At 45.8% G+C, this 15,667-nt stretch overlaps 1 protein-coding gene across 1 annotated transcript; it reads right to left on the minus strand.

The window, feature by feature from the left end:
• Positions 1–8,724: 8,724 nt before the first annotated feature.
• On the minus strand, positions 8,725–15,444 carry HTR3C (5-hydroxytryptamine receptor 3C). The gene is given in 8 exon segments (XM_025377364.1): positions 8,725–9,110; positions 9,191–9,406; positions 9,611–9,815; positions 10,653–10,813; positions 12,519–12,753; positions 13,106–13,214; positions 13,638–13,803; positions 15,378–15,444. Coding segments are annotated over 8 exon segments (1,545 nt in total).
• Between the last annotated feature and the right edge of the window lie 223 nt (positions 15,445–15,667).

Raw genomic sequence — 15,667 nt, forward strand, 5'->3', positions numbered from 1 at the left:
TATGAACAAACTTAACACTCACAACAACATGGATAAATCTCACAAACATAATGTTGAGTAAATAAAGTCAGACACAAAAGAATAATACTGTAATACCATTTATACAAAATCTGAAAACTGGCTAAACTAATTTAGATGTCAGGTTAGTGACTAGCTTTGGAAAGTCTGAATAAGACAATGATTGGGATGAGCCCCAAAGGGGGTTTTCCCAAGAGTTGGTCTATTTCTTTACTTGGGTGGTGGTTATACAGGTGTGGTCCATATTAATAATTCACTGAGTGAATAATTCATTGACCTATATGATTTGCATACTTTTCTGTACATGTGTGACATTGCAAAAAAAAGTTCAAATAAAAAATAATCAAGTGATGGAACAAAAACTTTTCTTGTTGCATCTGATGTTTTGGTATGCCTGCTGTGTGTTGCACCTAGTATATTAAAAGACTGGATTAATGATTCAAAATATGGGTTAAGAATGACTGAATGTAGGCTGGGCATGGTGGCTCACACCTGTAATCCCAGCACTTTGGGAGACCAAGGCAGGTGAATCACTTGAGCTCAGGAGTTAGAGACCAACCTGGCCAACAAGGTGAAACCTTGTCTCTACTAAAAAATACAAAAATTAGCTGAGTCTGGTGGCGGGCACCGGTAATCCCAGCTTCTCCGAAGGCTGAGGCTGGAGAATCGCTTGAACCCGGAAGGCAGAGGTTGCAGTGAGTCGAGATTGTGCTATTGCACTCTAGCCTGGGCAACAAGAGTGAAATATTGTCTCAAAAAAAAAAAAAAAGACTGATTGAATGTTGAAATAAGAAACTGCTTTGGGTGACTAAGTGTCTCAGAGTGGCTCAGACAATGCATGAAAGATGGAATCTGCTGTAAGGCAGAGAAGAGTTAAAAGAAAGTACTTAAGATCCCTCAAACTGGGGATCTAAGTAGATTTTTGCTTAGCAAGTAGGAGGACATAGACAAGGGGTATGCTTTTCACTTTTGCCGGAGTAGAAAGTAGGCAAGCAGATAGAACTACGGCTCCCCTGGTATCTAGTGAAGAGTATGATTAAAAAGTGTGGAGGCCATGCGCGGTGGCTCATTCCTATAATCCCAGTACTTTGGGTGGCCAAGGTCGGCAGATCACCTGAGGTCAGAAGTTCGTGAACTATTCAACATGGTGAAACCCCGTCTCTACTAAAATACAAAAAATTAGTCGGGAGTGGTGGCAGGCGCCTGTAATCCCAGATACTTGGGAGACTGAGGCAAGAGAACTGCTTGAGCCTAGGAGGCAGAGGTTGCAGTGAGCCGAAATCACACCATTGCACACCATAGCACTTCAGGTTGGGCTACAGAGTGAGACTCCTTGAAGGAAGGAAGGATAGATGGAAGGAAGGAAGGGAGGGAGGGAAAGAAAGAAGGAGGGAGGGAGGGAGGGAAAGAAGGAAGGAAGGAGGAAGAAAGAAAGAAAAGGAAAGAAGAAAAGAAAAGAAAAGAAAAAAGAAAAGAGCCAGCTAGCCGGGTGCAGTGGCTCACGCCTGTAATCCCAGCACTTTGGGAGGCTGAGGTGGGTGGATCACAAGGTCAGGAGATCGAGACCATCCTGGTTAACACGGTGAAACCCCGTCTCTACTAAAAATACAAAAATACAAAAAAAAAAAAATTAGCTGGGCGTGGTGGCAGGCACCTGTAGTCCCAGCTACTTGGGAGGCCGGGGTGGGAGAATGGCTTGAACCCGGAAGGCGGAGCTTGCAGTGAGCTGAGATGGCGCCACTGCACTCCAGCCTGGGTGACAGAGTGAGACTCCATCTCAAAAAAAAAAAAAAAAAGAAGAAAGAAGGAAAGGAAAGAAAGGATCACAGCCGGGTGCAGTGACTCACGCCTGTAATTCCAGCACTTTGGAAAGCCGAGGTGGGTGGATTACCTGAGGTCAGGAGTTAGAGACCAGCCTGGCTAACATGGTGAAACCCCGTCTCTACTAAAAAAAAAAAAAAATACAAAAATTAGCAGATGTGGTGGTACACGCCTGTAATCCCAGCTATTCCGGAGACTGAGGCACAAGAATCACTTGAATCTGGGAGGTGGAGGTTACAGTGAACTGAGATCACACCACTGCACTCCAGCCTGGGCGACAGAGCAAGATTCTGTCTCCAAAAAAAAAAACAAAGTGTGTAGCAAAAGCTAGGGAGTAAAAAGAGACCCAGATCTAGAAAATGTTGGCTTTGGATAATTTGACAGAATTACTAAATTACCCTGAAGGGAAGAATCTTAAAGAATGACTTATTTCCTAATTGTGTTTATCTTCTATCTCCTGAGTTGCACCTTTATAAGTCATCACGCTTGCTTGTAAGAAGCTGCAAACCTCCTGGTGTTCCTTGCAACAGATGGCCTCACATGTAGTAGAACATTCTCATGGTGTATTTTATTTTATTTATTTTTAATTTTTATTTATTTATTTATTTATTTTTGAGAAGGCGTCTCACTTGATCACCCAGGCTGGAGTGCAGTGGCCCGAACTTGGCTCACTGCAACCTCTGCCTCCTAGGTTCAAGCAATTCTCCTGCCTTAGCCTCCTGAGTAGCTGGGATTATAGGCACCTGCCACCACGCTCGGCTAATTTTTTGTATTTTAGTAAAGACGGGGTTTCACCATATTGGTCAGGCTGGTATCAAACTCCTGGCCTCAGGTGATCCGCCCCCCTCGGCCTCCCAAAGTGCTAGGATTACAGTCATGAGCCACCGTGCCTGGCCGTCATAGTGTATTTTAAGTGCTACTTATTTTGTATAGATTTTGACATCTATGCCATATATATGGAATAATCAGTATCATGAGCATCACCTTTGAATTATTAAGGATGATGATCTAGATGAGTTTTCCTAAATGTCAGATGTGGATGAGAGGTTTGCAACAAGCTAGTGAAATCATTAAGGAGAAATGATAGTGAAAGGGTTGGTATAAGGAAAAATACAGGGGCTAGGCACAGTGGCTCATGCCTGTAATCCCAGCACTTTGGGAGGCTGAGGAGGGTGGATCACGAGGTCAGAAGTTCAAGACCAGCCTGGCCAACATGGTAAAGCCCCGTCTCTACAAAAACTAAAACAAAAAATTAGCCAGGTGCAGTGGCAGGTGCCTGTAATCCCAGCTACTTGGGAGACTGAGCAGGAGAATCGCTGGAACCCGGGTGGCAGAGGTTGCAGTGAACCAAGATTGTGCCACTGCACTGCAGCCTGGACAACAAGAGTGAAACTGTCTCAAAAAAAAAAAAAAAAAAAAGAAAAAGAAAAAGAAAGAAAAGGAAAAAGTCAGGAAGAGTAATGGAGGAAGGAGAGAGCGAGAGGGAGTAGTGAAGAGCAGACAGATGAGCTTGGTTTTCAGATAAACAAATAGAGATGAAAGAAGAGAGGGGATAAGTGTGAAATATGGTATTGTCCATAGACATGTTGGATTTCTAGAAGATGGAAGGAATCAAAGATAATGATGAGACAAAAACATACCCTAAGAGGCCAGACATGGTGGCTCATGCCTGCAATTCCAGCACTTAGGGAGGCTGAGGCAGGTGGATCACTTGAGGTCAGGAGTTTGAGACCAGTCTGGCCAACATGGCAAAACTCTGTCTCCACTAAAAATATTTTAAAAAATTAGCTGGGCATTGTGGTGCACGCCTGTAATCCCAGCTAGTCGGGAGGCCGTAGAAGGAGAATTGCTTGAACCCAGGAAGCAGAGGTTGCAGTGAGCCAAGATCACACCATTGCACTCCAGCCTGGGCAACGGAGTGAGACTCTGTTTCAAAACAAAACAAAACAAAAAAACAAAAAAACCCAAAAAACATACCATAAGAATGGTCAGATATATGAACTACTGAAAGAATAAGTAGGAAGAAATTATTCTTGGAGAAAGTCTTCTGAGAATTATTTAAATAATAAGAAAATAGGCTAGGCGTGGTGGCTCACGCCTGTAATCCCAACACTTTGGGAGGCCGAGGCGGCTGGATCACCAGAGGTCAGGAGTTCAAAACCAGCCTGACCAACATGGTGAAACCCTGTCTCTACTAAAAAAAAAAAAAAAAAAAAAATTAGCCAGGCCTGGTGGCAGATGCCTGTAATCCCAGCTACTTGGGATGCTGAGGCAGGAGAATCGCTTGAACCCGGGAGGCGGAGGTTGCAGTGAGCCAAGATCACGTCACTGCACTCCAGTCTGGGAGACAGAGCAAGACTCCATGGAAAAAAAAAAAGAATAGAAAGAAAGAAAGAAAATAAACAATGAGACGTGAAGAGGTTGTGAGCATGACCCTAGATGCTGCCAAGGAAAGGAAAGAGTGGGACATGAGTAGAAATTACCCAAGAAGTTAGACAATAATCAAGCATTTGATGAGAGTAGTGTATCCAGGGCCAATTGTCTGATTTTTACAGAGTTCATAAATTTCCAATGTACACACCTACAGAGGTTTTAAATAAAAAATAGAGGACAAAAAATAAAGTTATGATCACAAGGGCTACTGTGTGTGTGTGTGTGCGCGCGCGTGCGTGCGTGTGTGTATATTTATTTATTTCTTTATTGAGACGGAGTCTCATCTGTCGCCAAGGCTGGAGTGCAGTGGGGCAATCACAGCGCACTGCACTGTAGACCTCCTGGGCTCAAGCGATCCTCCCACCTCAGCCCCTCAAGTAGCTGGGACTGCAGGCAGACGCCACCATGCCCAGCTGATTTTTGTATGTTGTTGTCGCTATTGTAGAAAAGAAGTCTTGTTATGTTGCCCAGGCTGATCTCAAACTCCTGGGCCGAAGCAATCCTCCCGCCGAGGCCTTCCAAAGTTTTGGGATTACACGCATGAGCCACTACACTCCTCATTTTCTCTTTTTTAAAATGAGAGATATCAGAAACCAGAATCATTCCCTCCCAAATCGTGAAACACCGCTAATGTTCCTGCTGACCTATGTTGGCTAGTAGTAGTTTAATATATTTTGCCTCATTGTCAGGTCATATTTTACCCCACAAGTCTCACTTCCACCTGAACATATCAGCAGAATGTTCTTTTGCAAAGGGCATTGTCAAACAAAAGTCTTAGCATGGAAAACCTCAAGTTGCATATGTATGAAAAAAATCGCAAGATGACGTCTAGAGAAATATAAATGTGGAAATGGGGAAGGAAAATAAATAGTAAAAAAGTGATCTTAAGAAATTTGAAATTCCTCAATGGCTTAATAGACATTCTTCATTTTAAGTTATTGGCAAAAACCAAGTGAGTTTCTGAGTGGGAAATATGTTCCAAGTAATGGAAAGAAGAAGGAAACAAGAGAATCTGATATCAGAAATGCCTTTGCCAGGATATAAGTAACATCTCCAAGAACTCAGAGATAGTTGACACATGAAGATGTGTTGCGTTAATTTTCCACATTCGATAAAGAAAATAAAATAAAATCTGTTGGGAAGGGATTTACAGTTAGAGCTAGTAAAATGTGGATTTTGGCTGGCTGGCATTCATTCACACATTTACTCATTCAACAAGGCTGTATTCACTTCTCAAAAGAAGACACATGTGTGGCCAAGAAGCATGTGAGAAAATGCTCAATATCACTAAGTGTTAGGGAAATGCAATCCAAACTACAATGACATATCATCTCACTCCAGTCAGATTGGCTGTTACGTAAAAGTTGGAAAAAAATAACAGACGCTGGAGAGGTTGTGGAGGAAAGAGAACATGTATATGCTGCTGGTGGGAATGTAAATTAGTTCAGCCACTGTGGAAAGCAGTGCGGAGATTTCTCAAAGAACTTAAAATAGAGCTACCATTTGACCCAGCAATTCTATCACAGATATATACTCAAATGAATGTAAATCATTCTACCATAAAGACACATGCAAATGTATGTTCATTTTAGGACTATTCACAATAGCAGACATGGAATCAACCTAGAAGCACATCAATGGTGGACTGGATAAAGAAAATACGGTACATATGCACATGGAATACTACACAGTCATAAAAAAGGAGATAATGGCCTTTGTAGAAACATGGATGGAGCCGGAGGCCTTATCTTAAGAGAATTAACACAGGAACAGAAAACTAAGTACTGCCAGGAGCAGTGGCTCAGCCTGTAATCCCAACACTTTCAGAGGCCGAGACAGGTGGATCACCTGAGGTCAGGAGTTTGAGACCAGCCTGACCAACATGGTGAGAACCTGTCTCTACTAAAAATACAAAATTAGCCGAGCGTAGTGGTGGGTGCTTGTAAAGGCCGGGCACATTGGCTCATGCCTGTAATCCCAGCACTTTGGGAGGCTGAGGCAGGTGGATCACGAGGTCAAGAGATTGAGATCATCCTGGCCAACATAGTGAAACCCTGTCTCTATTGAAAATATAAAAAATTAGCTGGGCATGTTGGCGGGCGCCTGTAGTCCCACCTACTTGGGAGGCTGAGGCAGGTGAATCACTTGAACCGGGGAGGTAGAGGTTGCAATGAACTGAGATCGTGCCACTGCACTCCAGCCTGGCAACAGAGCGAGACTCCATCTCAAAAAGAAAAAGAAAACCAAGTACTTCATGTTCCCACTTATAAGCGGGAGCTAAACACTGAATACACATGGACACGAAGAAGGGAACAATAGACACTGGGGCCTACTTGAGGATGGAGGGTGAGGGGAGGATGATGATTGAAAAACTACCTATCAGGTGGCCGGGCATGGTGGCTCACACCTGTAATCCCAGCACTTTGGGAGACCAAGGCAGGCGGATCACCTGAGGTCAGGAGTTTGAGACCAGCCTGACCAACATGGAGAAACCACGTCTCTACTAAAAATACAAAATTAACCAGGCATGGTAGTGCACGCCTGTAATCCCAGCTACTTGGGAGGCTGAGGCAGGAGAATAGCTTGAACCCGGGAAGTGGAGGTTGCTATGAGCCAAGATCATGCCATTGCACCCCAGCCTGGGCAACAAGAGCAAAACTCCATCTCAACAAAAAAAAGAAACAAACAAACAAACAAAACTACCTATCGGATATTAAGCTGGATGACAATATTATCTGTACACCAAACCCCTGTGATGCGTAATTTACCCAGGTAACAAACCTGCACATGTACCTCTTGAACCTAAAAGCTGGAAAGAAAAAACAAAAAAAACCCAAGTCTGTATTAAGTATCCATGATGTGCCAGATGTGGTACCATGCGCTAAACTATAAAAATGGATGAGACATTGACCCTGATCTTTATGAAAGCACACTCTCAGGGGAGGCAGAAGGGTAAACGAATAAATCCCTGAAATGTGTTTATCCAACTGAAATAGCCAGAAATTTGTCTCTGGTGTTTTTTGACTTTCCCTTTCAATTTCTGTTTCTCCTCAGGTCTTGCTCGCAGCTAGCTATTAGAATTCTCCCATGATTATAGCTGCTGATGAAAGTGTGAACTACTTTTTTTTTTTTTTTTTTTTTTGAGACAGAGTCTTGCTCTGTCACCCAGCCTGGAGTACAGTGGCACAATCTCGGCTCATTGCAACCTCTACCTTCCAGGTTCAATCAATTCTTCTGCTTCAGCCTCCAAAGTAGCTGGGACTACAGGTGCACACCACCACGCCCGGCTAGTTTTTGTATTTTTAGTAGAGATAGGGTTTCACCATATTGGCCAGACAGGTCTCGAACTCCTGATCTTGAGATCCGCCTGCCTCAGCCTCCCAAAAGTGCTAGGATTACAGGCATGAACTACCAAGCCCTGCTGTGAACAGGGAACTTAAAAAACCTTTTTTTTTTTGTTTTATTTTATTTTTAAGAGACTGGTTCTTGCTCCGTTGCCCAAGCTGGGTTGCAAGGGTGCGATCATGGCTCCCTGTGACTTTGAACTGGGCTCAAGCGATCCTTCTACCTTAGTCCCTCGAGTAGCTAGGACTACAGGCATGTACCATTGCACCTGGCTAATTTTTAATTAATTAATTAGTTAATTATTATTTTTGTAGAGACAAGGTCTCGCTTTGTTGCCCAGGCTGGTCTCAAACTCCTGGCCTCTCTCCTTGGCCTCCTAAAGCGCTGGGATTACAGGCATGAGCCACCCAGCCTCAAGCACGCATATTTAGAAATCCCACTCTGTTTGATGTTATGAAGTAAGAGAAACCTGTTAGAATAAAAAAGAATGACATAATGTATGATTTATTTTAAAGAGCAATTTCAGGAATGAGAGGTGAAGGAAAGTGAAAAAGAAATGGTTGCTGAAAGGAACACTTTGCATTTGTAAATATTTTATTGCAAATGAAATAATTTATCACAAATAAGACTTGGCTTTCTTATTCTTATAAAACTCTGAAAGTGTCTAAAACCCTTAAAATCACATCAGATTACACCTGCTTAGGGGGAAGTATCAAAGCTTCTGCAAGAGAAGTCTCCACCCCAGAGTTTGTAATAAATATAACGAAGAGGGCTGGACGAGGTGGCTCACGCTTGTAATCCCAGCACTTTGGAGGCCGAGGCAGGCAGAACACTTGAGGTCAGGAGTTCCAGACCAGCCTGGCCAACATGGCGAAACCCCGTCTCTACTAAAAATACAAAAATTACCTGGGCGTGATGGTGTGCACCTGTAATCCCAGCTACTCAGGAGGCTGAGGTATGAGAATCACTTGAGCCTGGGAGGTGGAGGTTGCAGTGAGCTGAGATGGCACCACTGCACTCCAGCCTGGGTGACAGAGCAAGACTCTGTCTCAATAAATAAATAAATAAACAAACAAACTGAAGAGCCAGTGCTTCCTGGAAAGTTGTTTATTGGGGTGATCGATCAAGGAGAGACTCCACTGACCTGGACTTCCATTGATCAGGCAGTGAGGAGTTAGGTGGTAGCTCAGGGAGACTGAAGGTGAGCAGGAATAAGCAGCCTGAGCAACAGACAGGAAATTGTCCAGGGCCATCCCGAACCTGCTTGGTAGTGCTGTGCTGGAGTTTTTGGAATTTAGAAGGGGACATGGTAGTCACTGGGGATAAGTGGCTAAGATAAGGAAAGTGAGTCTGGTAGAGCAGGGTGTCTATCGCGTGGCTGAACTGCACCCACTGCTCCATTAGCTGGGTCTTTGTGCATCCTGAGCCCCCATCTAGCTCGGTCTCTCTGGGTCCCAGCTGCTTCCCTGTTAACTCCCCCGCCTCCTTTGTGCCTGTGGAGAGGACAGAGGCTCAGCCATGAAGTGGGAAGGGACAGGATTAGAGGAGTGTGGGCAGTGCTGACTTCCCTCACCAGGCAGGTGGGTGGGGGTGAGACCCAGGCCTTTATTTCCCTTCCAGGCCGCAGTGGGACAGCATCTCCCTGGGCTGGTGCAGTGGAGCAGCAGGGAGTGGAACCACAGAGGCATGGGTGTGGGCTGGGTGGTGGCCACGTGCAGCTGGTAGGTAATGAAGACGGTCTCCAGCAGGCTGCCCACCATCAGGGAGAGAGACAGGGCGAAGTAGACACCTGAGGGCAGAACAAATTATAAGTAAACCAGGCAAATTTATCTGTAAGTATTTCTCATGCCTCTTTCCTAAATCCAGTCTTCTTTCACAGCCCCTTCCTTCCTTCCTTCGGCGGAGCAGCAGCCATTTCTCCTGGCCCTCCTCCCTGACCCTCCTCCCTGGCCCTGGGTGCCTTTTCTCCTCCAGAAAGTGGGAGGAGCCATACTGATGAGGGAGGTGCCACTGGCAGGAAGCAAGTCATTCATCATGAGCAGGAAGACGTTGCAGCCCAGCAGAAAAGTTATCTTGAATGGGGCGTGATTCTCGCTCTCTGCTGGCAGGTAGAAGCTGAGGGCGTCAATGGCAATCAGAAAGCTACTGGGCACCAGCAGGTTTATGATGTAGAGGCTGGGCCTGTGCCTGATGGCCACCTGGAAAGAGACCAGAGAAGATCCAGATAAATAGATGGCAGAGGGCTCAATTTGTATAGCTGACCCCTAATCCTTGCCAATGTGCTGTGAGGCTGCTGGGGACGATCTTTTAAAGTAACATTTGCACATTTAATTGTGCTCGTCTACATAGCGGCCTCTGATTTGTTGTCTAATTTGCATTCATTTTTAACCTACTAGGAACACAATGACTGGATAATTTTAGGTGCAAGTGGACCCTTGAAGTCATTGTGAGCAGTAGGGGTGAGCTGTTCCATTCTAAGTGGCAGGGCTTATTACAGTCCAGCCATTCCTCCCCTCTCCAGAGCAGGAGCGGGTGAATGAGGAGTGGGTGAATGGGGAGCAGGGGAGGCCTTGGGGATCCTGCTTCAGGGTAATTAGGTAGATGGGGCAGTGGGGAGCAGGCGCCCAACCCTCTGGAACTTTTTTTTTTTTTTTGAGACGGAGTCTCACTGTCTTGCCCAGGCTGGAGTGCAGGGGCACTATCTCAGCTCACTGCAACCTCCACCTCCTGGGTTCAAGCGATTCTCCTGTCTCAGCCTCCCGAGTAGCTGGAACTACAGGCATGTACCACCACACCTGGCTAATTTTTTTTTTTTTTTTTAGTAGAGACGGGGTTTCACCATGTTGGCCAGGCTGGTCTTGAACTCCTGACCTCAGGTGATCCCCCCACCTCGGCCTCCCAAAGTGTTGGGATTACAGGTGTGAACCACTGCTCCCGGCCTGGAGCTTCTTTTTCACTTCCCAAAGAGCATTAGGTCAAGAGGACAATCACGAAGCTGCTGGGATCAGAAGTCAAATAGGGACCCCTGGACTCACATAGAACATGATCTGGTCATATAGGTTGTTGCCCATGGACATCTTTGGGGTGGCCTTGTTGATGCCCAAGAGCTCCCACTCCCCCTGGGTTCAGATGACGTTGTGAGACATGTCTGTGATCTCCCACACCTCCTTGTCCATGCCCAGCAGCATGCCGTCCACTGGAAGGGAGGCTGGTCAGTTCATTACTACACAGGTAAGTCTGCCCACAAAATTGGATTCCTCCCGCACTGAGCTTCTAAAACAAATTTTCTTCTGTCCTTTTAAAGCAGGGTATTCTGGTTTTCTCAGAAGTGGGTTACCTGACTAGCAATTCATATGTGTGTGGGCAGCAGCATTAATTTCTTTTGTTGTTGAAAACAAGAGTGAATCTAGTTCATTATGGGAATATTGGATATGACTCAAATGTGAGTCAAGAACTTTTGGAGTCGTTCCTATTTTCCTTCTCAGTCCCCCAGTTGTATGGTGGTGTTTTAGTGGAATCAAGCTTGAAGAGCTCAATATTTTAATAATTATATGCATGCCCACTTTGATGGTTTTAGTTTATCCAAATCTGCCACATGACACCTGGTGGCATTCGGTTATATTAATTTACCGGTTTTTAAGTGTGTTAGCTATTAGAGTTAAAAGATTTGAGCTAAAAATTATAGGTGTGCAGCAGCTCAGAGTCAGCTGGGCCTCATTTGGCACATGGGCCGCCCAGCTTGTAAAGCAGCAGTTCTTAACCCTGTCCACATGTTAGCATCACCTGGGTCCCACCTGGGACAATTTAATTGGCATCTGGGGTGATGTGCAGTTATTAGGATTTTGTTTTTGGTTTTGTTTTGTTTTGTTTTGTTTTTGAGACAGAGTCTCGCTCTGTCGCCCAGGCTGGAGTGCAGTGGTGCAATCTCGGCTCACTGCAACCTCTCCCTCCCGAGTTTCACACCATTCTCCTGCCTCAGCTTCCCTAGTAGCTGGGACTACAGGCGCCCGCCACTATGACCGGCTACTTTTTTGTATATTTAGTAGAAACGGGGTTTCACTGTGTTAGCCAGGATGGTCTGGATCTCGTGACCTCATGATCTGCCTGTCTTGGCCTCCCAAAGTACTGGGATTACAGACATGAGCCGCCGCGCTCGGCCTGTTTTTTTTTTTTTCTTTTTTTTTTTTCTTTTTGGAGACGGAGTCTTGCTCTGTCACCCAGGCTGGAGTGCAGTGGCACGATCTCGGCTCACTGCAAGCTCTGCCTCCCAGGTCACGCCATTCTCCCGCCTCAGCCTCCCAAGTAGCTGGGACTACAGCCGTCCGCCACCACGCCTGGCTAATTTTTTTTTTTTTTTTTTTTTTTGTACTTTTAGTAGAGACAGGGTTTCACTGTGTTAGCCAGGATGGTCTCAATCTCCTGACCTTGTGATCCGCCTGCCTCGGTCTCCCAAAGTGCTGGGATTACAGGCATGAGCCACCGCACCCGGCCCTGTTTTTTGTTTTAAAAACAGAGTCTCACTCTGTCACTCAGGCTGGAATGCAGTGTGCAATCACAGCTCACTGCAGCCTCAGCCTCTGTGGCTCAAATTATCCTCCTGCCTCAGCCTCCCAAGTAGCTGGGGCTAATTCTTTTTATATTTTGTAGAGATCGAGGTCTCACTATGTTGCCCAGGCTGGTCTCAAACTCCTAGGCACAAGCATTCGTCCCGCCTTTGCCTACCAAAGTGCTGAGATTACAGTGTGAGCCACTGTGCCTGGACAGTCATTGGTATTTTCAAAAAGCTTTGTTAGGCCACCAGAGTGGAGCAACACTGATCCAAAACCTTTTCTAATGATACCTACACCACTCAAATGTCTTTCCCTGAATCTTAAACAGCTACCAAAATGTGTCACACTTACCTGTGTGGAGGAAAGAACTGAAGGTGAAGGTACAGTTCTGTTGGTCAAAAGGGAAGTAGAAGATGTCCAGGTTACAGATGCTGGTCACTCTCATTGGCTTATCGTACTTTATTTGACCTTCACTGCTGATATAGGCAGTGAGACCTGAAGGCGTCTGAGACACATCCATGCTGTTTGGGGAAGGAAGGGAAGAGATGGAGGCTTTATCAGCTCTTGTCTCCCTTCCTTCCAGGGTCTCCCCTGCTGTGCTCTTCTTCTAGGCTCTTTCTCTTTTTATTTATTTTTTGTTTTTGAGACTAAGTTTCACTCTTGTCGCCCAGGCTGGAGTTCAGTGGCACAATCTTGGCTCTATGCAACCTCTGCCTCCCAGGTTCAAGCAATTCTCCTGTCTCAGCCTCCCGATTAGCTGGAATTACAGTCACCTGCCACCACACCCAGATAATTTTTGTATTTTTATTAGAGATGGAGTTTTACCATGTTGGTCAGGCTGGTCTCGAACTCCTGACCTCAGGTGATCCACCTGCCTCGGCCTCCCAAATTGCTGGGATTACAGGCGTGAGCCACCGCTCCTGGCCCCTTTAAGTCACTTCTAACTCCTCAGGCTTAAAATTATAAATGAAGTGGGGAGGAGATATTTGAATCTGTCTTACCAAATCCATCCACAGGAATGACGTCAGCAGCTGGAGCTGTGCATCGTGATGAGGAAATTTCCATGCAGGATTATTAGTGTAAAAAGGTTTGGCCCATGTCCACCTCATATTCCCACCAATATTTACTAATTTATTGGGTCAGGCATTGTTGTAGATGCTGAATTGTCTTTTCCTCACTTGTTTCCCGTGTCTACGGGCAATTCTGATTTTAATTAATATACAGACTACTTTTTTTTTAGAGAATTCTAGAAACGACAGGATTCAAAGACAAATGGCTTCCTGAAAAAATATCACTGTAGTATTCTTCTTCGTGCCTCTCCATTGCATAGGAAAACCATCTAACTTGTGTTAAATCCATCCAGGGTACCTCTTGTTCACCATGGGGCCAGGGCCATGTTGGGTTGACAGGGCAGAGGGTCCTTGTTCCTTATTAGAAGCCATGGGAAAGATGCAGGGACTAAATCTCACCACTCCCAGGATGGCAGACAGGGTGAAGGAGATGTTGACATGGGTAGGGATGCTGTAGTTGGTGAATGGACAGAAGGCCTTTCTGTCAAACACTGCTTGGAAGGCAGCAGGGTCAACCCCATGCTGGTCAAAGCCTGAGCAATTGATGGTAAAAGCGTCGCCTTTTCCTATAGAGAGCAGAGACTCCGTGAGGGAGGGACTCCATTTCCAGGGCTGGAGTCTCTCTGCAGAGAGACAAAATAGGGGATATACTGAGAGGAGCAGGTGAGCCCCTCCTTCCCATGCCAAGACTCCCAAGGCCATGGTTGGGGATGATGGGCTGGGCTGGTAGGCAAATGGTGGAAGTTGATGTGGTGAGCTGAGGTCAGGGCTCTATTCTCATTCCCATTGTTTCAACCTCATGCAAAGTTTGCCCAAATCTGTATGAAAACTTGGCTTAAGTGCAATGGCAGCTACTTCCAGGAGTCCTTTAATGTACCCGTCGCAAGGCTCTTGGCTCACCTAGCAGTAGAACTGCCCAAATCTTGTGGTCCAGGTCACCTAAAAATTGATGCTAATGCATTTCTCTCTCTAACTCTTAGGATCTTAGGTCTACTGAAGGCAAGAACTGATTTATCAAGAGGATAAGAGACATTTTACACAACTGTGCTTACTAGGTAGGTATGGGAAACGTAGTAGGTATCTGACTAGGTGCTTACCTTGGTGCTATGCATTCATTTTGCTCTTCTCAGATTTAGTGACCTCAGTTATCTCGTGGGTTATTTCTAGCATTGGGGTCACAAGGTGACATCACTGAGCATACAGGATTTGTTCAGTCACAAAGTGAGGCCAATGTGCCAGGCGCGGTGGCTCATGCCTGTAATCCCAGCACTTTGGGAGGCCGAGGTGGGTGGATCATAAGGTCAAGAGATCGAGACCATCCTGGCCAACATGGTGAAACCCCATCTCTACTAAAAATACAAAAATCAGCTGGGTGTGGTAGTGTGCGCCTGTAATCCCAACTATTCAGGAAGCTAAGTCAGGAGAATCACTTGAACCTGGGAGGCGGAGGTTGCAGTGAGCCGAAATCACGCCACTGCACTCCAGCCTGGGCAACAGAGTGAGACTCCATGTCAAAAAACAAACAACAACAAAAAACAAAAAACCACAAAGTGAGACCGGTGCAGATATCGTCTCTTGGCCACGGCCAGGGAGCCATCTGGGTAGTACCTGAGTGGCATCTTTGCCCCATTGCCATCATTATATAGTTCTTTTCTCTGCCTCCTTCTCTCTATCTCCATCTCTTTCCATAATATTTAAGGTACGTGCCCAGATTGGGAACAAATATTACTTCATGGAAGCAAAATATCTACTCATTTCCACCTCAGATTGTCCCCTCCCTCAGGGCATGTTTAAAATCAGCAGCTACTCTTCTCATAGATATCACATCAAGAGAAACAGAGACAAGGAGGTGGGAAGAGGGTTGAGGCAGAGGAGCATCAGAAGTCGGTGAAAAGGTGGAATTGGAGAAGTGGTGAAATGAGACGGTTTGATAGATCCCTGTGCAGGCAGGAATAGAGAAAGTCTGTTTGTACTCATCAGTGAAATGTTTTTCTACCTGTCACCAAAAGGAAATCAGGACACAGACATTATGGAAGAAATATTTAACACGTTCATTCTGAATGCCCTCCAAATGCTAGAGGTGAGTCCAGGTGTCCCTCAGAACCACATTCTGGTCTTCCCTGTTCTTGTCCCATCTTACCTTGAAGCAGAAGACTGACAGTGAGGCAGAGGAGGACACCCCCCCTTGCAGGCCACCCTCCTTCCATTCTTCTTTCTGGACTCTTCTCTGGGGACTCACCAGGAGCCCCCAAACGCTGGAGCTTAAAGGAGCTCAGACTACACCTTGCTTGCTGGTTTTGAATACTACTCATGGCAAGTGACCACTCCCTGTGAGAGCCTGTGGCAAGAGAGGTCCCACCAAGTGTCCTGCGTTGACTCTGCCCAGGTGCACCTTCCGGGCTCCAGGCAGGCAGAAAATTGGGCGGACAC

Source organism: Theropithecus gelada, chromosome 2 (genome assembly GCF_003255815.1).
Source record: "Theropithecus gelada isolate Dixy chromosome 2, Tgel_1.0, whole genome shotgun sequence".
NCBI lineage: Eukaryota > Metazoa > Chordata > Mammalia > Primates > Cercopithecidae > Theropithecus > Theropithecus gelada.